Below are 27,540 nucleotides of genomic sequence, written 5' to 3'. Positions count from 1 at the left end.
CATTCAGTTTGTTTTAAGATATTAACTGTTTACTTTTTTGAGCTAATTTTGCTGGATAGCTTTCCTGGAATTTACCTATGGAGATCACACTGGCCCTCACACTTGGGATTATTCTGCTCCCCTTCAAGAGCTGGGATTACAGGTGGGTTACCTAGTAAAAATCATTTATCTTCAAGTTATTATCACCACCTATATATGCCTAAATGATTGTGCATTGTAGCAAATGTGACATCTGCCTTCAGCTGTAGCTCTTGCTTCCAAGTAGACAACCACTGGGATGGACATTTCCTACTCTTCATTGCAAGGATTCCTGAGTTCAGATTACTTCAGTGCAGAATACATTTTAGTCCTACAAAAGTATGGAGACATGTGTTTATGTTTAGTGAAGCTATTATTACTTTTCTCCAACATTAACAACGTACCAGGAAGGTCCAGACAAATATAAATTATGAAATAAAGTTTTCCTACAGTCTGAGACTATTTTGTTTTAGAGCACTGAAAACAGGTTGTGCTCCTTGTAGGGACCATCAGTGCCTTGTGTTGTCACAGCGCTAGACCTGCTTAGACAGTTTGGCTTTTAGGATCAGCTTGCTGTTTCTTGTGAATGTAGGGGTCCTGGGTTAACAAAGAAGTGAGTAAGAGACTGAGCATAGAGGACTCTCCTTTTCTCTAATTCTGCTGAGTCACACTATGTATGCAATCCTGGTGTTTATTTTTATACTGTTCCCTCTTTATGCTTAGAGCCTGATCCATCATATAGCCACTACTACCCCATTTTTTTCTTGGCAAATTTCTTAGTATAGAAGCTTTTATTTAGGTTTTCCTATGTTTGTACTTTGCCTACTGTACCTCATGCATATCTGGTACCTATGGGGACTACAAGTGGATGTCAGATTTCCTGCTACTAGAATTAAAGATGGTTATGGTTTGTGGGTGCTGATAATCACACCTAGGTCCTATAGAAAAGCAACCAGTGTTCTTAATTGTTTTTTTTTTGTTTTGTTTTGTTTTTTGTTTTTTGTTTTTTTTTTATTTTTGAGACAGGGTTTCTCTGTAGCTTTTTGGTTCCTGTCCTGGAACTAGCTCTTGTAGACCAGGCTGGCCTCGAACTCCCAGAGATCCACCTGCCTCCGCCTCCCGAGTGCTGGGATTAAAGAAGTGCGCCACCACTGCTCGGCAGTGTTCTTAATTGTTGAGCATATACGCCAGTCCCTCAGTTTGTCCCCATTGTAGGAAACCTGTTTGATCTTGTCAGACTTTAAAAATGTTTGGTTGCTCATTTGTTTGTTTAGTTTTGTTAGAAAGATTCTAAGGTGGCCTAGACTGATCTTAACCTCTTTGTGAATCCTTGTACTTTTGATCCTTCTTGTGTTTCAAGAAATTCTGGCTGGGTGATGATGGCGCAAGCCTTTAATCCCAGCACTCAGAAGGCAGAGGCAGGCGGATCTCTGGGAGTTCGAGGCCAGCCTGGTCTACAAGAGCTAGTTCCTGGACAGGCACCAAAGCTACAGAGAAACCCTGTCTCGAAAAACCAAAAAAAAAAAAAAAAAAAAAGAAAGAAATTCTGGCTGTACAAGTGAGCACCTCTACCATAGCTGGTACATGTGTTGTTGGTAACATAAATGCAGGGCGGACATTCCCCCAACTACATCTCCAGCCCCTATCATAATGCTTTAACAGCAACCAGTGATTTACATATGGGCTTGATATACAATACCATAGGCTTCTGGTAATCACAGATATTTACCGTATTTTGTCCATCCCTAAGAATGCTAACACACTCCACGAGCAAACTTTACTCTTGTACATTTCTACAATAAACTGAGTTTTGAAAGTAAACCTATGAAAGCATTAAAATGTTCCTCATTCAGCAGTAGCTCAGTATTTAAGTCATAGAGACTACCTGATTTATTTGGCAAAGGCAATTCACAGATAAGCCAATGTCTCTTTAGTCACATCTGATTTTCACTTGAAACATGAAGGGATACAGTGTGCTGACACTGGCAGCTAGACTGTCATTGCCAAGAATAAGTAATGAAAGGAAGAAGGGTGGTGACTAACCCATCACAGGTGAGTGAACACATAGGGCATAGTAGGAGCCAGCTTGTCTTCAGGTATACCCTGAGCAGTGTTCTCTGGCCATTTGACCCTCTGGATTTCACATACAAAGTTCCCTCTGTATATCTTCCTCCATATTACACAGTTCTTTGTAAATATCAGTAGCCTTAGAGTGACTTTTTTTTTAAGTTTCAGGATCTCCAATCAACCCAGATGCCAACTGAAGTCACCATCACATAGGCCTCCTGAGGGTTTTACAGGCACCAGGGAAGCAGAATACCACCCCGTTCAAACATGTAGTTCGTTACGCCTGCAATTTTTCTTCTCTCCTTACAAGAGACATAATTTTCAAAAGGAGTACACCTGATACATACACTCATAGGCTTCCATTGCTGCTTATTTACATTTGGGATACACTCAGTCTTGTGGCTTTTGTCAATTGGTCAGTTACTTTTTAAAGGCTTGTATGCCAGTTTTTCTCCTGATATAGATATTTCTTCCTTGATTTTGTGGAGATCTTAGGCTCAGAAAATTCTTGAAGCACCAAGACTAAGTCAGTCCAATGCTATCAATCTTATATTGCTTCTGCGTCATCAGGGATGAAGTGAAGTTAAACTTATCCATTCACACCTTACTGCTATTAATGACATATTCATGGGGCTGGATGGATGGCTGAGCAGCTAAGATCAATGGTTGCTCATTCACAGGGTTGGCCTGTGATTCCAAGCTCCCAAAAGACAGTTCTGAATGCTCTGTAACTTCAGTCTCAGAGGGCTTGACAAGATCTTCTGCTCTCCACTGGTACCTGATATGCATTTTGTATGTATGGTGCAAGACTTATAGCCCTACATTTTAATTCTTTTAAAATACCACATACTGATGGAGGAAGGTCATTGGTTAAATAATAAAGAAACTGCCTAGGCCCATTTATAGGCCAGCCCTTAGGTGGGTGGAGTAAACAGAACAGAATGCTGGGAGAAAGAAGCCGAGAAAGGAGTCGCCATGATTCTCCCACTCCAGACAGACACAGGTTAAGATCTTCCCTGGTAAGCCAGCTCGTGGTGCTACACAGAATATTAGAAATGGGTTAGATCAATATGTAAGAGCTAGCCAATAAGAGACTGGAACTAATGGGCCAGGCAGTGATTAAAAGAATACAGTTTCCGTGTAATTATTTCGGGGCATAAGCTAGCCATGTGGGCGGCCGGGTGCTGGGGACGCAGCCCCACCGCTCTTATTACAACAACATACATGAAGAAAACAATTTTTACAATCTGGAATGACATATAAATGTGTGTGTCTGATGGAGGAAGGTCATTGGCTAATAAAGAAACTGCCTTGGCCCATTTGATTGGCCAGCCTTTAGGTGGGTGGAGTAAACAGATTAGAATGCTGGGAGGAAGAGGAAGTGAGCTCAGATGCAGGGCAGCTCCTTTCAGAGCCAGAAGTGATGAAGCAAGCCGCCAGGTCAGACATGCTGAATTTTTCCTGGTAAGACTGGTGCTACACAGATCATTCGAGATGGGTTGATCAGGATATGAGAATTAGCCAGTAAGGGCTAGAGCTAAAGGGCCAAGCAGTGTTTAAAAGAATACAATTTGTGTGTTTTTATTTCGGGGCATAAGCTAGCCAGGCAGCCATGAGCCGGGCTGTGGGAAGAGGCCCGCAGCTCCCCACTACAGAATGGCCCCTAACATGTGGACAACTGAGTCCACAGAAAGCTTGGGAAAGAATAGAGTAAAGCATATTTTCTTGGTAGCAGCAATTTCTTGGTTCTGTTCTGCTTGCTAGAGGCAAGCAAGCGCTCTCATCTAAGAGAGGCTTCCTGACTCAGCTTTAGCTGCAAAAACTTGCAGCTCTCTTAAGAGGTCCTGCCACAAAACACTTAAATGGTATTGATAAAAGCTGAACGCATGCTTTTCGGTTTTCAGCCATAGGAGGAAAAAAATGCGCTGTTTAAAAATGCCGTCTTTCTGGGTCGTCCTGCCAGGGCAAACTCTGACTGTTTGAGGCAGGAGGTCAGCTACAGATAGAGCATTAGTGTTGTAGCTTGTTTGCTGGCAAGGACCTTGAAACGCCACAGAGTTGTGGTGATAAACATGGCTACAGCCGGTACCTCTGCCATGAGGCTGTAAAGCTAAGGAATGGGCTGGATTTAGCTGGCAAAGCCATGGCTTTAATCCTACCCATATTGCTCAGTAATTTGAAGGCTCATGTGGTCAGATAAAAAAAAAAGAGATATGCAGTAAAGAGAGACTCAAAAACAAAAGAAAATTTCTAAATGATTTACAGTGTGTAAAAAATATATGCAGGCTAAAAGAAAGGAAGGAAGAAAGTAGTTGGGTGTGGTAGTACACACCTTTAATCCCAACACTTAGGAGACAGAGGGAGATTGACCTCTGTGACTTCAAGGTGTGGTAGCACACGCCTTTAATCCCAATGCCTGGGAGGCACAGACGGATCTCTGAGAGTTCAAGGACAGTCTGGTCTACAGAGTTATTCCAGGACAAATATATACAGAGAATATAAAACAAAAATAAAAATAAACAAAATAGAGTTAAAATAAAGCTGCACAAAGATGGAAAATACACAGAGAATCTTGATACTATATGCTATTATGCTCTGTTTGAATTGTTTGAATGCTGAGGAAGGAGCAACAGATGCTAAAAGATATTTGTTTATAAATGCTGATGAACTAATCCAAGATAGATATTTTCAAAATACCTTGACTTCAGAATTTGGATCTAAGGATATGATACTTTGGAAAAGAGTTTCTTCTTTTGCTTTCACAGCGGATGAGACCCTGTGGATTTCTTCTATTTCAATATTGTATGATAGACCACGCCCTCCTGAAGGGTTGCTGTGAACACCCTTAAAAAATTGCTTCGCTCAACTGCCAACTGAGATGAACCTAGCAGACAGGTTATCCCATAAAAGACCCGAATAACAGCGCCCCCATTCAGCAGGAAGCAGTTTGGAGAGAAATGACTACGTCCATATTCCCAAATATTGTTATAAATGTTCTTTTACATTTAAAGGGGGAGATGATATAGATGTGAATAATTTGCATTGATATGAATCTTGGTTTACTAATATTAATTTAAGGTCAATTTTATTATATGTATATGTATTTCTGATATTGGTTAAGGTATTGTGATTGTGTAGTTCACTTAAAAATATAAAGGTTGTTAATGGATAATTATCAATAATAGTCAAGTTTGTAGTCATGATAATTAGATTTTCTAGATGTACATGCATATATTTCAGATAGGCATTCATCATATCTTTCAAAGGCTAGAGAATATGGTATTTTAAATGTTTTAATAACTTAGGGTTTTTCATGACAATGAGACACTCTGCTCCTGGCAGAACCAATCTACTTCAAGAAGAAGATAGGCATCGAAGAGGCACCTTATGGAGTTTGATAGCCATTTGGACAAGAAACTTCTCTTGCCTAGACTGTTGCATAAACTGGACACAGAGAACCCGCAGAGAGAGGATTGCTGAACTTGCCTAAAGGTGAGATGATCTTTCAGGGTTCCTGATTCATGAAGGAGTCTGTGAGACATTCTGTAGGACACAGCAGATAGTGACTGAACTGCCTTTGAAATTTCCTGCTTCATGGAAAAGTCTGCTGGATACTATGGGCCTGAAGGCTGAAGATGGATGCCCCAACGGTACAGAGGAACTTTGGGTGACTGTCCAGGCAGCGAGATGTCTCTGTCATTTCTAGAGTTTAGAAGTTGCTTACTTTTTGTTTGCTTAGGTAATATTGTAGTCTTCTGGAGTCTTTGATGGAGTTGAAGAATAGATAGATAGTTATAGTTATAGTTTTCCATTGTTATGATGAAAGATAAAATAGATATAAATATTGTAACTGTAATTCTTGCTTGATAACTCTTTTGTTATATGTAATTTTGCTATATTAAAGTTAAAGCCTTCCTTTTTTTTTGTTTAAACACAAAAGGGGAAATGATGGAGGAAGGTCATTGGCTAATAAAGAAACTGCCTTGGCCCATTTGATTGGCCAGCCTTTAGGTGGGTGGAGTAAACAGAATAGAATGCTGGGAGGAAGAGGAAGTGAGCTCAGATGCAGGGCAGCTCCTCTCAGAGCCAGAAGCGATGAAGCAAGCCGCCAGGTCAGACATGCTGAATCTTTCCTGGTAAGACTGGTGCTACACAGATCATTCGAGATGGGTTGATCGGGATATGAGAATTAGCCAGTAAGGGCTAGAGCTAAAGGGCCAAGCAGTGTTTAAAAGAATACAATTTGCGTGTTTTTATTTCACGCCATAAGCTAGCTAGGCAGCCATGCGACCGGGAGCTGGGGCAGCATGAACACAGCCAGCAGCTCCCATCAAAATGTGTCTTTCATTCGCCTATCATTTGAATATCTGGTGACCTAAGAGGCTAGAAGAGGCATCAGATCTTCTGGAACTGGAAATACAAGTAGTTCTGAGCCAGCTGATGTGGGTACTAGGAACGAAACACGGGTACCCAAGAGGAGCAGTACTACAGAGAAAAACTTTCAGCTCTGAAATATGCCGTTATAATTACTCCTATCATGAGGGACTCTCCACATTTTTTTGTTTCCATTGTTAACATGGTTCCCTTAAAGAATGCAAAGATAAAAAGGGGTTGATGAAAACCGTTGGAGTCCAGTCAGATTACAGTAAAATTCCATAACCTGAGACATGCTCTTTTTTTCTGGAATTTTTAAATTTTTTTTTAAGACAGGATATCTCTACATGGATATCCTGGAACTCACTATGTGAACCAATCTGGCCTCAAAATCAGAGAAACTGGACTGCTACTGTCTCTCCCTAGTGCTGGAATTTTAAACATGCACCTCTAAGACCAGCTATGTTTTTAAATGACTTATGAATGAGAAAATGAAAGAATAAAATGAGACTTAAATAAGAATCATTATGGCTTTGATGTATAGTAATTCTTGAAATTCTATAATAACAACAACAAACTGGCAAATCATTATGTTCTCAATAATTGGGTTATTTTCTTTGCTTTGCTAATTTCATCCACTAAAAATGTCTGAACTATGTGTGTGTTCACCCGTGCCATGGCACGCATGTAAGAGGGAAAGTTGCAGGTGTCTATTATATACTTCCCCTGTGTGAGCTTTAGAGCTGAAACCTAAGGAGTCCAGTTTGAGTGCAAATGACTTCATATGTGCATTATTTCGGGTATAAAATTTTTTATGTATGTGCTGGTATGTGGCTGTGCATATACCACACCCCAAGTGAAGAAATAACAGAATATTTATAGAAGTAATATGTGTCTCCCAGAATGTGAACTCAGGTTCAGTTACTTTAGCAGCAACCAATTTTACCCACTGAAAAGCTTTGGCATCCATTTGTCATTCTATCGAAGTGTTTTGCACAAGTGCTTAGTCCTCAGAATAAACTAACACATCCCAAAATTTAGAAAAAAGAAAACAGAAAAAGAGCTAGCAGCACATCACTTTCATTTACAAATAAGATTTATTATTCAAATTTTCCTGTTTTCTTCCATCTTTAGATAACAATGTGTTTACATACTGAAAAAAACATTTTATTGTTACAATGTTTCAACTAATCATATTTGAGCATCATTGAGACAGTTAAGTGGGGAATGTCTGTGGTGTGCAAGGCTGGATCATGAACTTGATATTTATATAAAGATGGCAAAAAGTGGACTGCGCAAAGTTATCTTCTGGTCTTGACATATCTGTCACGTGAAAACCCATAATCACATCACATAACACACACAGAATTTTTTTCAATAAATCTCATTGCTGTTACAGTATCTGGCATCTCTTCATAATTCCCCTAGAAGGAAGTACTTTAAGATCTAGTGCCAAACAGATAACTAAACAGAACAAGAAGAGCGTGGAACATCAAATAATATATGCATATCCATATCAAATCAAGGTCTGTTGTGAGATATACAGTAAATTATTATTTATTCAATTTTATTACATCTCTACCAGAGAGATGAAAATGCTGCTTTGGATACACACATGAGGTATTTATTGATTACTGTATCCTCTTCTATTAAGCATTTTAATATCAACATTGTTAAAATGTTTAAACAAAATAACACATGCAGTGAACACATCTTCTATCCTTGGACTTGTACTCAAGAATTTGATACAAGCTCAGCTCCGGACCTGTGTGGTGTTTGCTCTCCGCTCTCGCATCCCCTCCGTCCAGCCGCCACGCTAGGAGCCAGCAGAGCCTTGGCTGCGCGTCTCAGGGTGCGCAGTTTCCCGGAGTCTGGCGGCCGCCCATCACCAGGTCCTGGAGAATGCTCAAGGTGCCAGAACGATGCGATCTGTTGCCTTTACAACAGCTGGAGAACAACTTGCTGGTATGCCAGGAAAACGACAGGCACTCACCCAAAAATTTTCTATGCTACTAAGCCACTGATCGGCTATCGCTCTGAGCCCGAAGCACAGAAAGCGGCGGGTGCTGTGAAGAATGACCCTATAGCTGTTGCCCTGGCCCATGGTATGGACAAATCTGAAGATAAACTTATTGCTGTGTATGATTTAGGTCAATATTTTGATATTTCGATCCTGGAAATCAAGAAAGGAGTGATTGCGGTGAAATCCACTCATGGGGACACTGCCTTATGCGGTGATGACTTTGATCAGGCTTTGTTCTGGCACATCGTGAAGTTCACGCAGGAGACAGGGGTTCATTTGATCAAAAACTACATGACCCTTCAGAGGGTTCGGGAAGCTGCTGAGAAGGCTAAGTGTGAACTCTCCAACTCTGTACAGACAGACATCAACTTGCCATTTCTTACAACGGATGTTTTTGGACCCAAGCATCTGAATATGACGCTAACTTGCACTCAGTTAGAATACATCGTCGCAGATCTAATTGACAGAACTATTGCTCTATGCCAGAAAGCTCTGCAAGATGCCAAAGTCAGCAAGCATGACATAAGAGAAGTGATTCTGGTTGGTGGCATGACGAGGATGCCCAAGATTCAGCAGACTGTGCAAGATATTTTTGACAGAGCCAAACTTATTCACAGGAATACCACTATTCCAGCCAAAAATAGCCAGATGGCATATGAACAGGAAGGTTCAGGAAGTTCTGGTACTGGGGAACAGAAGGAAGACCAGAAGGAGGAGAAACAGTAACAGTGGCCGCAGCGCACTGAGAAGCCAGGAGTAAAGGGACTTGGGTCTTTTACTGTGCTTTTGAGTTACATTGTTTTGTATAACTTTTTCAATAAATGTCCTATGTGTATATGGGGTGACTTTGCAAGACAAAGCTACTTGTGCCGTGCATGGTCTGTAGGTACTGAAGCTAAGTTAGTGGATAACACTGTTAGCCATGGCTTAAATAGACACAGGATAATGAATGATGAAGTCTTTTGTGGTCCTAAATCATACCTTCCAAGCTATCCTCATGGATGGCCTGTGTCTGGCACCTATATCCTTGATGATTGTTGTTTTCAACTATTCTGGAGGTTTTTTTTTTTTTTTTAATAAAATTCTAAAAGCAAAAAAAAAAAAAGTTTGATACATGAGAAACAAGAGTTGAAATGTATCCCTGACTAATTACTGACATCCATGCCTAGCTGGATAACAAACAACATCTCAAAGGACTTTGTGAAAATCTGAAAAACGAAACTGGAACAACAACCCACCACCGTCTCACAGATAGCATCGCTTTAAAAGTATCATCACATATTGCCTGATATTTACGTAAAGATGGACTACTTGGATGGGAGGTATTCCATTCTATACAATGAGGTAAAAAAGTATCTACCAACCAACCCAAAGTCCAACAGAAGATGAGCAGAAGCCACAGCAGTAATACAAGAACAGCCTAACAAGATGGAACAAATAGATTAGCCACACATACAGCAAACTTCACTATCTATTCCCAAATTTTTAAAATACAATCCACAAACACAATTGTTCGTCTTTACCATTACACTAGTTTGAACATGGTACATAATTTACTTCTTTCAGGTTTTGATGAAAAGAAGAAAAAGAATTTTTCTTGAAAATGTAAACAACTGTGATGTTTAAAGTCTCTACCAAATTGTTTACATAAATAGGGCTTTTCTATCAAATGTGTTTTTCCCTGTTTCCTAATATCAAGATGATATTAAAGGCTGTAAAATATTCACAGTGTAAGAGACATGTTCAAGCAGTAAAGACAAGTCCATTCCCAGGGACCAAGGTCAGGTTTTTGATAACTTCCTAAAACTTTTGCTACTAGAAAATTAGAAGGTCTAACCTTCTTGAGAACCAGAATAAACATGTACATACCCACAAAGACACATTGATACCACACAATTAAAACTAAAACAAGTCATTAAACAAATTTTCACTTGTGAATGCTTTTCCCATTCATTCCTGTAAAACAGCAATTTTCTTCATCATGTAACAGAAAGTAAGTTAGTAGGGTTGAAGTCAGAGAAATCAACCCTACTCCATAGATGGTATCATTTGGGAAGATTTAGGAAATGTTGCCCTGCTGTAAAAAGTTTGCCATTGGGGTGGGCCTGAGAGTTTATGTCCTCACACCATTTCCAGACCCCACTTTCCATTTCAAACTGCAGGCCGGGGAAGTGAATTCTTAGCTTCCTGCTCTGGCTGCTGTGTCTGACAGTTGCCATGCCTCCTTCATGGTGATCCTGTATCCCTCTGGAATCAAGGGCCCTTTTGTAAGTTGCCTTAGACTTGTTTTTACTACAGCAACAGAAAAGGCACTAGGACTCATACCTAATGTTTAATACCTGGATGAGTCATTTCATAAAGCTGAAGAAGAATGAATTTGAAAGGGTAACCTTTTCATTTAAATTCCCAGGGCTTTCGTCCATTATGAGTTTGAATTCGCAAACAAAATGATCAGGGATATCATGAAGCTTGAACAGATTGTTGACAATTGCCAGATTTTTCTCCAGAAAAAAAAATTGTCTTCTGTATCTAAATGAGAGTGTGTTGGCTAAATATCTTACCAAATTCTTTGTAGATATAGTCCATTCTGCATTAGTTTTTTTTTTCAGGTCCTCAAAGAACATTGTAATATGCAAGAGTTATATTAGATCAATTACATATTAAGAGTTTTACTCTTGTATAAAGACTACCATGAAATGCATTACTTTACCACACTGACTATATTTAAAGGGTTTCTCTGCAGTATACTTTTTTTCTCATGGATTCGAAGACTGCTGACACATGCAAAGCTTTATCACACTGATTACATTTGTAAGGTTTCTCTCCAGTGTGTGTTCTTTTATGTTTCTGGAGATTACTGTGTTGTGAAAAGGCTTTACCACATTGATTACACTCATAGGGTTTCTCTCCAGTATGTGCTCTTTTATGAATTTGAAGATGACTGTGACGTGCAAAGGCTTTACCACAATGAACACATGCATAAGGCTTCTCTCCAGTGTGTATTCTTTTATGTATTAGAAGATCACTGTGATATGCAAAGGCTTTACCACATAGGTTACATTCGTAGGGTTTCTCTCCAGTATGTGTTCTTTTATGCATTTGAAGATGTCTGTGACATGCAAAGTTTTTATCACACAGTTTACATTCATAGGGTTTCTCCCCAGTATGTGTTCTTTTATGTATTAGAAGACTATGCTGATATCCAAAGGCTTTACCACTTTGATTGCATTCATAGCGTTTCTCTCCAGTATGTGTTCCTTTATGTTTTTGGAGACTACTGCTATATGCAAAGGCTTTATCGCATTGATTACATTTATAGGGTTTCTCTCCAGTATGTTTCCTTTTATGTTTTTGGAGACTGCTGTGATCTGCAAAGTCTTTACCACATAGATTACATTTGTAAGGTTTCTCTCTACTATGTGTTCTTTTATGTATTTGGAGAGTACTGTGATGTGCAAAGGCTTTATCACATTGATTACATTTGTAAGGTTTCTCTCCAGTATGTGTTCTTTTGTGTATTTGAAGATAACTATGATATGCAAAAGCATTACCACAGCGATCACATTCATAGGGTTTCTCTCCAGTATGTGTTCTTTTATGTATTTGGAGACTCCGATGACATCCAAAGGCTTTACCACACTGAACGCATTCATAGGGTTTCTCTCCAGTATGTGTTATGTTTTTGGAGATTACTATTATGTGCAAAGGCTTTATCACACTGATTACATTTGTAGGGTTTCTCTCCAGTATGTGTTCTTTTGTGATTTTGGAGACTACTCTTTTGTGCAAAGGCTTTACCGCACTGATTACATTCATAAGGTTTCTCCCTACTATGTGTTCTTTTATGTATTTGGAGAGCACTGTTGTGTGCAAAGGCTTTACAACACTGATTACATTCATAAGGTTTCTCTCCAGTATGTGTTCTTTTATGTATTTGAAGATTACTGTGATAGGCAAAATCTTTACCGCACTGATTGCATTCATAGGGTTTCTCTCCAGTATGCGTTCTTTTATGTATTTGAATATAACAGTGATATGCAAATGTTTTACCACACTGGTTACATTCATAGGGTTTCTCTCCAGTATGTGTTCTTTTATGTGTTTGAAGATGACCAAGTCTTGAAAAGCCTTTTCCACACTGATTACATTCATAGGGTTTCTCACCACTATGTGTTCGTTTATGTATCTGGAGCAAACTGTGACATCCAGAGGCTTTATCACACTGAATACCTTTGTAGAGTTTCTCTCCAGTATGAATTCTTTCATGCCTTTGAAGATGACTGTGATACGCAAAGGCTTTAACACACTGAGGAGGTTTCTCTCCAGAATGACTTCTTTCATACCTACAAAGATTAGCATGTTAAAGCTTTATCACATTCATCACTGACGAGTCTTGACATCTACATCAGTTAATTTACAATTAAGTCTAATTGTAAAGAGCAAGGCTTTTAAACTCTACAGGGTTTATACTCATGGCACTCCCTTCATTAAGGGCTGTTTTCTGTCTCTGAAGATGCCTGTGATGGTAAAAAGCCTTTATTACATGGCTCCCATTTACAGCATCTTCCTATATAAGATTTTTCACAATGTAAGCAGAAATGAAAGAACTCAGAGCTTTACCATACTTATTGCATTCCTAAGTTTTCATACGGTGCGAGTGATACTGCATTTGCAGGGTGAACCAGGACATACAGAAGTATTTATACATTCCAGTACTCATAGAGAATTTCTGCAGTGGGAGTTTACTGATATATTCCCAATGACATTGGGAAACCAAGTAATTCTAAATTTGTTTCACATTTAACAATTCTCCTCAGATGGAGGACTACTTCATAATCCCTGACTGGGAAAGAGTTATGTTGCTTCTTTTCATATCTGGTGCTCTCATGGCTTGTGGACAGAGTGACATATGAAATACCTAGGTTTCAACGTTGCATGCACACAGTTTGTCTTTCTGTTCCTCATAGACGTGCAGTATAGGGATTAAGGCTTACTTCACAACAAACTTTCTGACTCATAAATGGCCAATCTTAACTGAACAGACTCACAACAAGAATATGAATAACAATAGCTTTACTGTGCACTATTTGCTTGTTAGAAGGTTTTGGACATATACTTATCACCTATTCAATGTATATACTCTTCGCAATATCTGAGTAGGATGAAAATAAATGGATTTTCAGTTCAAGAGCATAGCTTCCCTGGGGATATGGATCAAATGGTGATATCAGCTAAAGCAGTTAATTCCTTGCTGTCTTTTTTTAGAGGAATGTCTTGGAAACATAGATCAGCTACCTGAAACTGAGGGTTTTGTTTTTTTTTTTTCTTTTTAGAATTTCATAATCATCAATGCACTTTAACTTGTGCTTATTTGTATTGTTGCTTTTCTTTAAAATTTCCAGGAAACATTAAAATTTCTTCAGAGAAAATTTTTATCAGTTTGCACATAAAATTACCTTCCATGTCTTCTAGAATTTTGGCAATGTTCTTCAATGTTATGGTCTTTCCAACTGTAGCCTAAAATATAGTACGAGAAAATGTATGATATGTTATTGGGAATTGTTCACAATTTAACTTACTAGATTCAGATAACCTTAGAATCTTGCCTAATTATTCACTTCATTCTTCCTCTTTCTCAACTGAAATTATACACGCGAACCAATAAACAAGAAACGCGGTCCCCTTATTTGGAAACGTAAAGGAAAATTCCCAGTCTTACCTATAGCAGTTAGGTTCCTGTAGGTCTCCAACATTACATCTTTGTACAGGCTCTTCTGGGAGAGATCCAATAAAGCCCATTCTTCCCAACTGAAGTCGACACGCACATCACTGTAGGTCACTGTATTCTAAAATGCCCCATACATGTAAACAAAAGAAAGCACGACACTGACAACATTGAAAATGTATACTTCTTTGACAATATAGTCTCATAATTCTGGTGCTTCCCATACTTATTCCATGACACAGAATTTTAATGTAATCACCAAGTCACTTTAGAAGTAAAATGAATAAGAGATTCACTTATCATATCTGCATCCTTTGAAAGCTAAATGCCAATTAACAGAGACAGAAGAAGATCAATAGTACTGACTACACGCCAAAGAAACTGAATGATCAATTACTAATTACAAAAAAGACAGGCAAGCTGGGTGTATTGGCTTATGCCTTTACTACTAGCACTCAGGAGGCAGAGGCAGTTGAATTTAATTGAGTTAGATGCCACTGTGGCCTATTCAGTGAGTTTCAGGACAACCAGAGTTACATATTAATAGCACCCCATCTCCCTCACAAAAATCAATCAAAGTTCTGTATTGAAGTGCCCCAGTTTAAACTGTACCATTAATAAGATTTTTACTAAAAGGGATGTGTAATTTTACAATTAAAATGGACACTAAAACATTAGCAATGTAAATATTGATCATAAGTCAAAACAATAGGGCAGTTAAGATGGCTCAGCAGTTAAGTGCTCTTGCTGGTCTTGCAGACAGGTGTGCTCAACTGCCTGCCACTACTTACTGAAGGGCTCCCAACTACCCATTACTCCAAGTTGTGGGGTTCTGAGGTGATCTTATAACTACTAGGGGAACACACATATGTGGTGTATAGACATGCATACATGTAGAAGACACATATCTGTTCTAAAAGATTCAAAATAAACAAAGTAGGTAAGAAGAATGTAACACACCTGTCATCCAATGACTCGGAAATTGCCTTCCTCGGAAAAAAGAATGATACACTCTGCCAAATTTGATAATTCAAGATGTGAGTGAAGCCCAATACACAGCATATGCTTGATACGTACATAAGCCTGCATTTCAGGCCCATCAGTGAATAATAAAAAAAAAAAACAATAGCAACAATAATAACAACAGAAACAATAACAACAACAACAAAACCAGGTGTGTTTGCACAGCTTTAATTCCAGCATGTAGGAGCCAGAATCATATGGATCTCTGGGTAGAGGCTATAAAAATGCAAACTCATCACCAATGAGGAATTTCATCAGAAAGGCTCTTCCTACCAAAGATTCTAAAAGAACCCTAAAGAAAACCACCAAGGAGAGACAAAATTTCAAGTACATCATCTACTCTTGGAGCTTTTCATTTAAACAACTACCTTCTGACCCAGATCACTATAGGCTCATGGCTACCCAATGAAGAAAATGTATTTAGTTTAACTTCAATGAGTCTGCAACAGCCCCTACACTCTTCAAATGTTCAAAGTTTCTTCTGACACAGAGGCAATCTTGTGACTGTGACATCTTGCAAAATCAGAAAACAAGTTACATATTTCTAACATACAATGACACAGAATACTCATTCCATTTCTAAAGGAGGGGAATGGGAACATTGTGAGGGAAGACTGGATCAAGACAAGACTACAACCCAGCATGTCTCAGACACATGGGGTTTCATTTTCAAAGGGCTTAGGTGGCTCATTTGTCCTGAAACGTCTCATTTATCTCTTTTTATTTACTTCTAACTGCTGGAGAGATAGCTCAGCGGTTAAGAGCACTGCCTGCTTTTCCAAAGGCCCTGAGTTCAACTGCCAGCAACAACAAGGTGGCTCACAACGATCTGTAATGAGATATGGTGCTCTCTTGAGGAAGAGACCTGGTCAGTCATCCCCATCAACTTAGACCATAAAACACATTATGGACAAGTTCAACAAAACTACCATATACAGGTTGCCCATGCATGCTTCACCATTGCCAGGGCATAAATTTAATTTCAAATTCCGATCCCTATATGGAGCTCTCCATGGCAGATATCTCATAGCTTAGGTATCTCAATATCTTGTGGTCTCAACATGTAACCCAGACTTCATCCTCACAGCTTCATGCAGTGAACTCTCACCCTGCATCTCTGACTTTGCCAAACATAGATACTTACAACAGTGCTGAACTAAAATCACAGACTAAGAAACCATGGCCTAAAATTTTCATTCCTTCTTCTTTCCAAAATCAGCAAAACATGGGTGATCCTGACAAGTTTGGCTTCTTAATTCAGATGGACCCTGCCTTACTTGGAACACAATTGTAGCAGGTTTTGTATGAAACTGCGTCCAGGGAATAGGAATTACTTTGTCTAATTCTGCCATTAACTGAAGGCTTAACAGGATGGAGCCTTGCCCGTAAGATACTTTGCTAGGCTCTACTGTAGAGCAAGTGCCTTCTCTTGAATTGGGATGATCTCCATTTTCTGTTCAACTATTTGCTTTTTATCACTGTAAATAATACCTATAAACAAATTCAACCCTACAGAAAATACTAGAAGGAAAACTCCAATCCAAGGAAGTTAGCTGTACACACAAAACTACAGGCAATAGAAAAATCCCACTCCACCAAACCCCTAAAAAGGGAAACACACACAATACTACCACCATGAAAAACAAAACCAAAAAAAAAAAAAAAAGAAAACCAGGAATTAACAATCACCGGTCACTAACATTTCTTTATATCAACGAACTCAATTCACCTATGAAAAGACACAGTCTAACAGAATGGATGCTAAAACAGGAGTCATCCTGCTGCTGCATACAAGAAACACACCTCAACTTCAAAGACAGACATTACCTCAGAGTAAAAAATTGAGAAAAGACTACCCAATCAAATAGACCTGATAATCAAGCTGGTGTAGCTATCCTAATATCTAACAAAACATACTCCAAACTAAAATTGATCAAATAATGATGGATAATGACATTTCATATTCATCACAGGAAAACTCCATTGAAACAAAATCTTAATTTGAATGTTTATTCCCCAAATATAAGGGCAAAAACATTTGCAAAAGAAACATTATGAAAGCTTAAATCACACATCAAACCCCTCCACTAAGAAGAATAAGAAAAGGCTACAACTCTCTCCATACCTATTCAAAACAGTACTTGAAGTTCTAGCTAGAGCAGTAAGACACAAAAGGAGATAAAAGGGATACAAATTGGAAATGAAGTCGAACTTTTGCTATTTGCAGATGATATGACAATACACATAAGTGATCCCAAAAATTTGATGAGGGAACTCCTACAGCTGACAGAGTTTCAGTGATGTGGCAGGATATAAGGTCAGTAGCCCTCCTAAATACAAATGATAAAGGTGCTACAAAGAACTCAAGAAACTAGTCATCAAAAGAACACATAATCCAATAAAAAGACGGAGTACAGACCTAAACAGAGAACTCTCAACAGAGAAATCTAAAATGGCTGAAAGATACTTAAGGAAATGTTCAGCATCCTTAGTCATCAGAGAAATGCAACTCAAAACAACTCTTGGATTCCATCTTACACCTGTAAGAATGGCGAAAATCAAAAACACTGATGACAATTTATGCTGGAGAGGTTATGGGAAAAAGGGAACACTTCTGCATTGCTGGTGGGAATGCAAGTTGGTACAGCCCCTTTGGATGTCAATGTGGTGATTTCTCAGAAAATTAGGAAACAACCTTCCTCAAGACCCAGCAATACCACTTTTGGGTGTATATCCAAATGATGCTCAATCGTGCCACAAGGACATGTGCTCAACTATGTTCATAGCAGCATTGTTTGTCATAGCCAGAACCTGGAAAGAACCCCTCCACCGAAGAATGGATAAGGAAAATGTGGTACATTTACACAATGGAGTACTACATTGCAAAAAAAAAAAAATCACATTTGGAATTTTGCAGGAAAATGGATGGAGCTAGAAAACATTATATTGAGTGAAGTAACCCAGACACAGAAAGGCAATTATCACATGTACTCACTCATAGGTGGTTTTTAAACATAAAGAAAGCCAGCCTACAAACCACAATCCCAGAGAACTTAGACAACAAAGAGGACACGAAGAGGGACTTACATAGATCTAATCTACATGGGAAGTAGAAAAAGACAAGATCTCCTGAGTAAATTGCGAGAATGGGGACCTTGGGGGAGGCAGGGAGGGAAGCAGAGAAAAACGTAGAGCTCAATTAAAAAAAAGACCTAGATATTATTAAATTATATCTAGAAAACTTAAAATATTTCTAATGATCACTACTGAGTATTTCTTCAAGGTGTTTATGTGTTGCACACAAAAAAATTCAGTACATTTAGAGGTCTGGAGTGTCTCTTTAGATATTACCAGCTAAGCATGTATCATCCATAAGGCTTTTCAACAATTTGACAGGATTTCAGATTTTCTGATGAAGCATACTCAACATACCCAGTGAATATATTAGAAGATAAGAACTCGTATGCAGAACTGATGGGATAAAATCATCATGTAGGCAGAAACTCCAGAATCCTGAGAAGAAACACTTACTCTCTAAAACAAGCAGTTTTCCTATCTACTAAAGACAACTTCTAAATTTAAGTAATAAAATATACAACTACTAAAGCCTCACAAAGTCAGACACTAATATTCAATTGAGACATTGTTCAACATAAAAAAATGACATCTGTCATGTATTCCAAATATTCTTTTCACACTAATTACTGGAAATCCCAAGACTGAAGTTCTGTGAACAGGTTTGTAGAATTCCTACAAAGATTCCACAGCGTTCTCCTTAGCTATTTGTGCTATTCTCATGTTTCCTTTTAAAGATTTTTAAATTTTTAAAAAGGAACCTCTGAAGACCTCTTTCGTTACATTTGTTTGCTTGTTTTTGAGACAGTTTGTCTGTTTAACAGTCCTGGTTGTCCTGGAACTCGCTCCGTAGACCATGTTGGCCTAGAACTCAGAGATCTTCCTGCTTTTGTCTCCAGAGTGCTGGGATTAAAGGTATGCTCCACCACCACTTGGCAAGACTTTCTTTTTTGTTTTTGAACACAATGAAAATAAAAACAGAAGCCGAAACTGTGGATCATTCCTCTAATCTCCTAATTCAGGAGGCTGAGCAAAGTGGGAGTCACATGGTAAGACCCTGTTTCCAAGAAAGACAAAAGAAAATTATACGTTACATATACATGTATAATAACTTTCAATTCTAGAATAAAGAGTAATTTTATTAGAAACAAGTGGTTCTCTGTGGGTTTGGCCCAGTCTAGTCTACAACATCAAGATCCACTCCAGCCACTTCTATAGTAAGAACCAAAATCTGAATAAAAATTAAAATATAAAATGAAAAGATTTTTAATGGTATGTTTTGTTCCAGTTGAAAAGGACTATGAAAGAATGGAGTCATGGTATCTGTTTCATTCCAGGATCAGACAGATACATGGTACAAGTGAACTGCAAAGTGAGGTATAATTTAGGAAATGAATGTGACAAAAATTACTAACAAACTGCTTTCTTGGAACTAATCAAGAAAGGTACAAATAAAAAAGAAACAAAAGCCTACAGGTACTTATGAGTACATTTATGAAGAAAAATAAAAATCAAGAAAGAAATAGAAAAATGTAAGCAACCAAACCAGAACTAAGCCTACGTCCAGCCAAAAATTATAAGGAAAGCTTCCAAGCAAATATCAAGTTGTAGCTTGACTTTTAAGAGGATCACACGACTCTTAGCACAGGATGCATGTTCAACATTTGTTGAATGATTAAAGTAACAGAATTTAGTGAGGAGTAATTTCAACTGTAAAGCAACTCACTGCCTCACTAAAAATTGGTGAAATCATTTATAGGTGTTTTCTTCAGTAAACATTTAAGAAGAATGGTAATGGGTGGCAGGGACCACATGGTGACCATTGCTGCTTGACAAATCCTAGCATTTACACTTTGCAGACCACAATTCTGCAGCACCTTGTCACGTTCACTCTCAACGATTTGTACTATGCATTTGGGAGTTTCCTTATGCCTTTTTCTTTGGGATATTTTGTGTAGGCTTTGAAAGATGAAAATGTATAAAATGTAAACAAAATAATTCTTTGGAAAAAATACCCACCACAGTGGAAACACATCCTGTGTACGACTGCACACAGGAATCCCCACTGTGCCCTCCTGATTATACCAAGAACAGCTAGAGATTTAAAGCATAACATCAAGATCTAGAGCCCAAGGACAGTAAGGATAAGAGTTCAGTTAATAATTATAGAGGAATCAGAATGGTACAGCATAATTAAAAGGGAGTAGGACATCAGGACCTTCCCTTTGGGGAGCATATGAGAGACACAGGCCCATAGAGTACCGTACCACTAGGACACAAAGGAAACAATTAGGAACAGCTCAGCGCTAGAGCTGCAGCCTGCCTCCTGAGGAATGAAATTTGCTCTTAAATTAGTGTTTGGTCCCCAAGGAAGTCCTTGCCCCCAGGTCAGACATTTGAATAAGAGCCTCCAGTACCACAGGGACTCGAGGAAAGTATTTGTTTGATAAAAGCAGTCGTTCTTGTTCTGGCAGAAGGAACTAGTGACCCCTCCATCCTCATAAGAGGACACCTGGTGGAGTTACAGAACCTTTGAGAATGAAAGGCATTTAGATACTAGCTCAAGGGTGGGTTGGATCTGCTTAAAGGCAGACTCCTTTGTGGATTTAGCTATACTAGGAAAGGTGTAACAGTGGAAATGGTACCTACCTGAACTCCATGATGACCAGGATGTGGTAGCAAAGGTGTCTGAGCCTTCGAGCACTAAGGAAACAGCTCAGCTGCCTGTAGTCCCCATCCCTAAACTTCTCAGCCATTACCCAAAAGAGGCACCTATTGGACTGTGAAGACCAACAGAATGGTCACAGCATTTGGCTAACAAGTGGTTTGGAACGGATCATGAACCACAGATAGAAGCAATACTGAATGGAAAACAACAGCCTTTAGACCACGGGTAGGGAATGGAGGTTTGCGGGAGGGAGTGGGGGTAGGGGGAGGGAGGATGGCTGTTACTGAGGAAGGAACCAACACATCAGCACAACATACTGAAGTAATAGCAAAGCTGTTAGCTATAAGACCAACAGCTAAGCAAGGGAAAAGGGAAATCTTTATCTTCTATAATTCATGGTATGTTTGCAATGGTATAGCTATATGGTCATCAAAATGGAAAACTACTAACCGGCAGATGAATGCAAAAACATTTGGTCAAGGGAGGCATGGATGTAAATGACAAAAAATAGTAAAGGCATCAAAATTTATGAACCCATGTAAATGCACACATAGGCAAGGCAACCAAGACATCTAAAAATAATGAAATAGCAGACAAATTGTCATCATGTTCAATTAAGACTAGAATATTAAAAATTCCTAGGAAATAAATTCAGAATGGTTTATCAAGGACGATAGATCACACAGCTGCTAAATTTGAAAGCTAATCCCAACACTAAAAACTGAGGGAGAACTAAATTAAATCCAGATAAATCTTTGAGAATATTAAAAGTAACCCAGATCAGAAAATTAAGAAACTGAAGAATGTTACCATATTTAGTAAAGAAGAAATCCTAAGATTGCATAACGCATTGGGACATTTAAGGACTCACTCTTTGTTCCAATGGTTTTATAAAAGGACTTGTAAGTTATCCTGGCAGGCCTGTAAAGACATGGCCACCTTTATCCGGCACTTAAAACTAGATTCAGACATGAAGTACCATTGGTAACATGGTCTCCTAAACAATTTAATTACAAACTGAAAAGAGATTTCATTGGACTCTTGAATACTCACAGATGCCTATATGCCTGCACCCTTGTAGATGTAAGAAAAGAGCTTGGATTAGCTAGCAAAGTCATAGACCAGACCAGTTGGCAACAAAATACTTACTCTGGTGTTGAATAGTCAGATGTAGCTGCCCAATAATTACTGATTCACATCAAGGAACATACTTTATAGGTTCTAAAGTCCAGAAGTGGTTCCAGACTATGGACATACAGTGGGTCTTCCATTTAGCATATAACCCAACTGCAGCTGCCAATATAGAAAGATGAAATGGACTGCTTAAAACCAACTTATTACAACTCAAAGATTCCCATTGGAAAAGGCTATTGAAATCGTATGCTATGAGTTAAATACCAAAGATTGAATAGAGCTTCTCCCTTAGAAGACATTAGTAAGTCAGACTTAGAGATGGAACAACAACCAGATATTTCCTGATCATGCAGAGTAATTTCCCATAAATTTGCTTTCTAGAATGGAAATACTCAGCACTTAAAGGAGATCTGGAAAAGAAAATAAAATCTGGACCACAGACAAGGGAAATGTGAACCTTAGAAAATTAGATGACCTACAAGTATAATGTGCCTAGGACCAAACCCAATATATTGGATCTGCATTTTCATTAGGATAGTAATAGTTTTAGCATTAGTTTACTCAACTCTGGTGCTAACTGGACATTTTACCTTCTGCCCAGACAGAGAAGGAAATAGAAAGTGGTAAGGCAGTGCCCTAACAAATGAAGCCCTGTGCCTCACAGAAACATAACAAGAAAATAAAAGGAGCATAAGATGGAACAATGCCATGGTATGTATCTGCTGGTCCAAGGTACCCAGGACACTGTTCCTGGCACAGCTCCTGTTAAATTCTATAAAGTTAACAATACCCATCGAGTCAAGCTCAGGCTCTTCAACACCACCATTGTGTGCTTTACCATCACATCACCATTGAGATGGTCAATATCAGAAACATCATCACCTTGATCAACAGCTTTATCTATAGCAACAGGAACAATAAATGGAATAACCACAATACCAACAGCTAACTATACAAACAAACCAAGAGTAAAGTGTAATATTTTGACATACCCTACTACATCTTATATAAATTCCTACCATAACAGTGGGGTCATGAACACTTCATCCTAAATTTCACATACACCAGGAATGTATTCTAATTTCAACATGACCATTGTAAAGCTATTGGAAATACAGTTTGTTATGGTTATTGTAATGAAATAGAAAGGAATCCATAGACCTATCTCAGTATTTTTCTAAAATACTTGGAACAAAAACAGTGATCTATAAGTCTCTACTGGACCCAGGGCAAACTTCTTGGTATGAGCATAGATTCTATAAAACATATTTGCTTTATCTTAGTTTATATGGACAATGAAGTACCAGTTTAGCACATACACCCATTGCCTAGGAAACTGGGGATGAATTTGTTGTGCCCACTGATTCTTTCCTATGGACTACTTGAACTAATACAGCGGATATCTGCTACATAGAGAAACATACCATTTCACTTGGGGCCAACATCTTTGTGACCACCCATCCTCTCTGTCTAGTGAGTTCCAAATGTCAGAACTGACCCCTTAGGTCTTTGCAAGCCCACTCACAGACCTTGACAATGGAGTCTTAACTGCATGTTCTATGAAGGTCTTCCAACTCACAGATGACATCTGTTATACCACCAGAGATACACTAAACCTCACTTTTTATTCTGAAGAACCTGATTGTCTGGCTATATAAAATGCTATTGGAGTTACAACTCCTTTCTAAGGACAGTCTAACATTTGAACAGAGACATGTTTTTGACTCGGGTACCCTATTATAATAATGAACTGAAGATGACTTGCTAGGAAAGTGATTGCATTTCCTTTTACTTCTGAACATATTTTCAACTTGGTGCATACCAAACCTGAAAAAAATATAAATTTAGGAAAATCAGAGGGATCCCAGAAATATCCTGTATTCTACATTGTTTCAACCATTTTAATTAATTATTCTTTTACTTCCTGACATTTATTTTTCTGCATTTATTTGCCTATTAGTAATATGTTTTCTTCTTTTTCTGTTGTGGCCCAAATTTACAAATTCCTTATAATTCTTGTGTGTGGTCCCCATTGTCATTGTGTATGCCTCAAGAAACAAGGGAAGAAATGTAATGAGCATAGGATAAAAGCCTTTTAGGTATGTAAAAATAGCTTAGTCAGGCATCCCTCTACACACAAGACTATACCTCATAACACAGGCCATTGATAACTCACTCAAGATAACCAGACACAGCACTAGAATACCATGATACCCAGTGGAGAATATATAAGCAGAGACCAAGAGTAATGCTCCACTCTGCATATCTGGAGAAACATCACCTTGATCTATACTGCAGCTAGATCATCTCCCCCCAGGATCCAGAGACTTCTGTTAGAGTTTGGACCTGACCTTAACTAAGATACATCCAATAGGGGAACAGTCATGGGAAAACAGGCTTAGGATCTTAGTTTGGAATTTAGAGCGTGAATCTTGTGTAATGAATGTCAGCATACTAAAACATGACTTTTGTAATACTAATTATGCATGTCTACCGTCTTGCTCATGAAAGTTGGGATCATTTTCCTATGATGGATGACTAGATATAAGTCTGCATTAGAGTGAAGGAATAAAAACTTCTCCTAACCAAATGCAACAGATAACAGATTTTTAAGGAAACATTGTATGACTTGTATAATACTGAAAGCAACTTGTTTTGCTGCAATTGTTTTATAAGTAAAAAAGCACTTCTGAAAATCAATTTACACCATTTTTATGTGCATGTTTATGTGTTTGAGAGAATGTATTCCATGTGTGTAGAGGTTATATACCAGAAAAGATGGTACCAGATCCCCTGGAAATAGAGTAGCATGTGGTTTTGAACCTCCCAACTTGGGAGCTGAGATCTGAACTCAAATCATCCCTAAGAAGAAACATGTGCTAAGTGACCTACCAAGCCCCATAATACTTTTTATCCAATAAATTACAAGTCTTTCATAGGTTAACAGCAACAACATTTAAATAAATAAATACATCATCCTTTGGAACATGATGCATCAATATTAAGAGGTTATATATGATCAGTTTGCACCATAAATTGAATACAATCCAATAACAATGCCCAAAAATTTATTAACAGGAAAGATGATTCCAAAGCTACATGCAAAGTGGAAGCACTAAGAATGCTCAATGGGATTAGTGAAATTAGTACACATATTGACACAGTGTGACATCTATATTTACAACAAGAGGTACACTAGTCAAGAAAATGTACAATATTTCTGAAAGAATAAAGGTGACAGAGAGAAAAAGCTAATAACAAAAGCAGAAAAATATAGTTAACTTGTAATCAAAGGAAACTCAGACAGGAAATGTATGATCTTGGTCAATGTTACCCAGTTACCTATGATTCTATACATACAGAAATTAAGTAAACACAGACTTCATAACTCATACAAAATTAACTCAATGTGACCTTTAAAACAAGTGTGTTATGTTTCTTATCCTCCAACTAATGATATTTCTTCCAGAGAGGCTCTATTCTCTAGAGTCACACTCCAAACTCCCTCTGCAAATGGAGGTGATCTTCTGCAGAGCCACCAATGGCTCTACAGTCATCCCTACTCCCTTGTGGTTTCAAACAAAACCAGACCCACTCATGCCCAATCAAAACACAATATACAAAAATAATATCTGCTTCCTGCCACATTGGATTATGGCATAAGACATGGAATCTGCCCTGTTCACCTGCTTAATACCATACACACCTGAGATACCTCTGCAGCTCAGAAACACCTTTTGCTCCTTGTAAATGAGCTTCACTGAATCAGACCCAGGTGACTGGCAGTAGCAGAAAGCATTCTAATTATGTGTGCTGAAGGGTGATCCCCATCACCACTTTTCTAAGATTTTCTAAACTATCTGTAACATTTATAAGACAAACCTGAGTGTGGAATGCAATATTCAGAACTTCTAGAAACCAGGCCTTCAGTTTTCCAGTCTGTCTTCCAGTGCACACCAAAAGTAGTGCCTGTCATACATACTGGACGCTAATATTACAAGCACCATAGCCTACCATGTCAGGGTGGCAGAGTCTCCGCTACCCATGGAATCCACATTCACCGAGGCTCAGAATCCAACAGTCATTGCCCAGGTCACTACAGACAGGGTTCAAGTCCACTACAATCAGCATAGGAGAACTTGACTCAAAACCACTTTTCAAAAGGACTGGAGTAGCACCTGTTCTAGAATTAATATATCTTTCTGGCATACCAGGACGAAATGTTGGTTGTGACCCTCTATCATCTCCTTGAGCAGCATGTTAGAGGCCTTATCTTTGATTGGGTCTTTCCGGTGGTTGTAAATCAGGATTGTCTCCTTTGTTTAGAGAATGTAGTTTAACAGATGATTAATTCTGGTGAACACACATTTACATCTTACCATATTGATCTCTAACAGGCATGGTAACATACTACTTATCTTTGGTACATTTGGTAGGCGGCTCTCCCTTACCTAAATTCTACTTTGTGTGACTTAATGTAGCCTAAGAATTGGTAAGTCCTTATACATCAATTCTATTACCATCAATTCTACTCTTCTACTTCACAGTTCAGCAGGGGAATGCTAGTCTAACACGTGATACCATTTACAAGCTCCACAAAATTAACTCCGGATGGGTCCTAAACCTAAATGTTAAATGTTCTGTTATATACTAGAGAGATCAGAACTCTCCGAGTTTGGCAAAGCTGCCTTCCATGGTGACAATATAAGCTCTGCAGGCACCAACATTTCAGAGCGATGTCAACAAAAGAATACTTATTTCTAAGCACAGTCCCACTCCCAATGCTCTCCGCAGATACAGCCTGCAGAGTGACGTTATACAGAGGCTGCTGCCCTGGCCCAGGGACTTGCAAGTACCACAAAGGGCCATGCAGGGTCAGCAGGAACAAATCAAACTCCCTGGCCTCTCGCTCCCACCTGGACAGACTAACCACACAGGATCGGGTGGAGTAGCCGGCCGCTCCACCCAGTCTGGGGATAGTGGACCCTCACTCACCATGGCCGGCCACTCCTCGTCTGCGGAGAGCCACCCGTCTCTCACCATGGCCCGACTGCAGAGCTCACCCACGCTTTCCCCAAAACAGAGTCCACAAGACACAGGCAAACAAATCACCGACTTCTCAGCTGAGCACTGGAACCTGGCACCCGGAAGAACCCGCCCATCTGACATGCGGGTCCGCTGGAAGCTCTGATTGGCTAGTGAGGCCTGAGTGACAGGACTGAGTGGGCTGAAGGAACACAGCACAGTGGTTCCCAATGTTGGCTTCCAGACTAAGCACAGACCTATCCCAGATTGGCAGATTTGTGCCAAATTCAACAGCAAGTCTCTTGTTAATCTAAACCAATGGGTTCAGTTTTAAAAGGAAGTGTATAAATTCAGAAGGAGACTTATCAGACACTGGTGCACAAGAGGAACACAGAGTAATTCAAGAAT

The 27,540-nt window shown here is 38.9% G+C and overlaps 2 protein-coding genes across 2 annotated transcripts; both read right to left on the bottom strand.

Annotated features, from left to right (window-relative positions):
- Positions 1-11,206: 11,206 nt before the first annotated feature.
- Positions 11,207-13,447, bottom strand: LOC130863196 (zinc finger protein 431-like). Its single transcript, XM_057753091.1, has 4 exons — positions 13,401-13,447; positions 12,233-12,678; positions 11,674-12,153; positions 11,207-11,589 (listed from the first exon to the last, which is right to left on the bottom strand). The coding sequence occupies exons 1-4, from the start codon at positions 13,445-13,447 to the stop codon at positions 11,207-11,209; spliced, it is 1,356 nt and encodes a 451-aa protein (XP_057609074.1).
- A 487-nt stretch (positions 13,448-13,934) lies between these two features.
- LOC130862870 (zinc finger protein 120-like) lies at positions 13,935-27,209 on the bottom strand. Its single transcript, XM_057752703.1, has 3 exons — positions 27,103-27,209; positions 14,202-14,328; positions 13,935-13,999 (listed from the first exon to the last, which is right to left on the bottom strand). The coding sequence occupies exons 1-3, from the start codon at positions 27,148-27,150 to the stop codon at positions 13,935-13,937; spliced, it is 240 nt and encodes a 79-aa protein (XP_057608686.1). The 5' UTR covers positions 27,151-27,209.
- Between the last annotated feature and the right edge of the window lie 331 nt (positions 27,210-27,540).

This window comes from Chionomys nivalis, chromosome 20 (assembly GCF_950005125.1).
Source record: "Chionomys nivalis chromosome 20, mChiNiv1.1, whole genome shotgun sequence".
NCBI classification, from domain to species: Eukaryota; Metazoa; Chordata; class Mammalia; order Rodentia; family Cricetidae; genus Chionomys; species Chionomys nivalis.
The sequence above is the reverse complement of the archived record's forward strand: the minus strand, read 5'-3'. Positions and strand labels throughout refer to the sequence as shown.

What these genes read in the sequence shown, in the direction of transcription:
- LOC130862870 (XM_057752703.1), bottom strand. Translation starts at nt 27,150, where the DNA reads ATGGTGAGAGACGGGTGGCTCTCCGCAGACGAGGAGTGGCCGGCCATG. An exon ending in ACGAGGAGTGGCCGGCCATG is followed by an intron (nt 14,329 to 27,102) that starts GTGAGTGAGGGT and finishes GGGGCATTTTAG; the next exon opens with AATACAGTGACCTACAGTGA. An exon ending in CAGGAACCTAACTGCTATAG is followed by an intron (nt 14,000 to 14,201) that starts GTAAGACTGGGA and finishes ACTATATTTTAG; the next exon opens with GCTACAGTTGGAAAGACCAT.
- LOC130863196 (XM_057753091.1), bottom strand. Translation starts at nt 13,447, where the DNA reads ATGAGGAACAGAAAGACAAACTGTGTGCATGCAACGTTGAAACCTAG. An exon ending in CATGCAACGTTGAAACCTAG is followed by an intron (nt 12,679 to 13,400) that starts GTATTTCATATG and finishes TGGATGTCACAG; the next exon opens with TTTGCTCCAGATACATAAAC. An exon ending in CCAAAATCACAAAAGAACAC is followed by an intron (nt 12,154 to 12,232) that starts ATACTGGAGAGA and finishes AAAACATAACAC; the next exon opens with ATACTGGAGAGAAACCCTAT.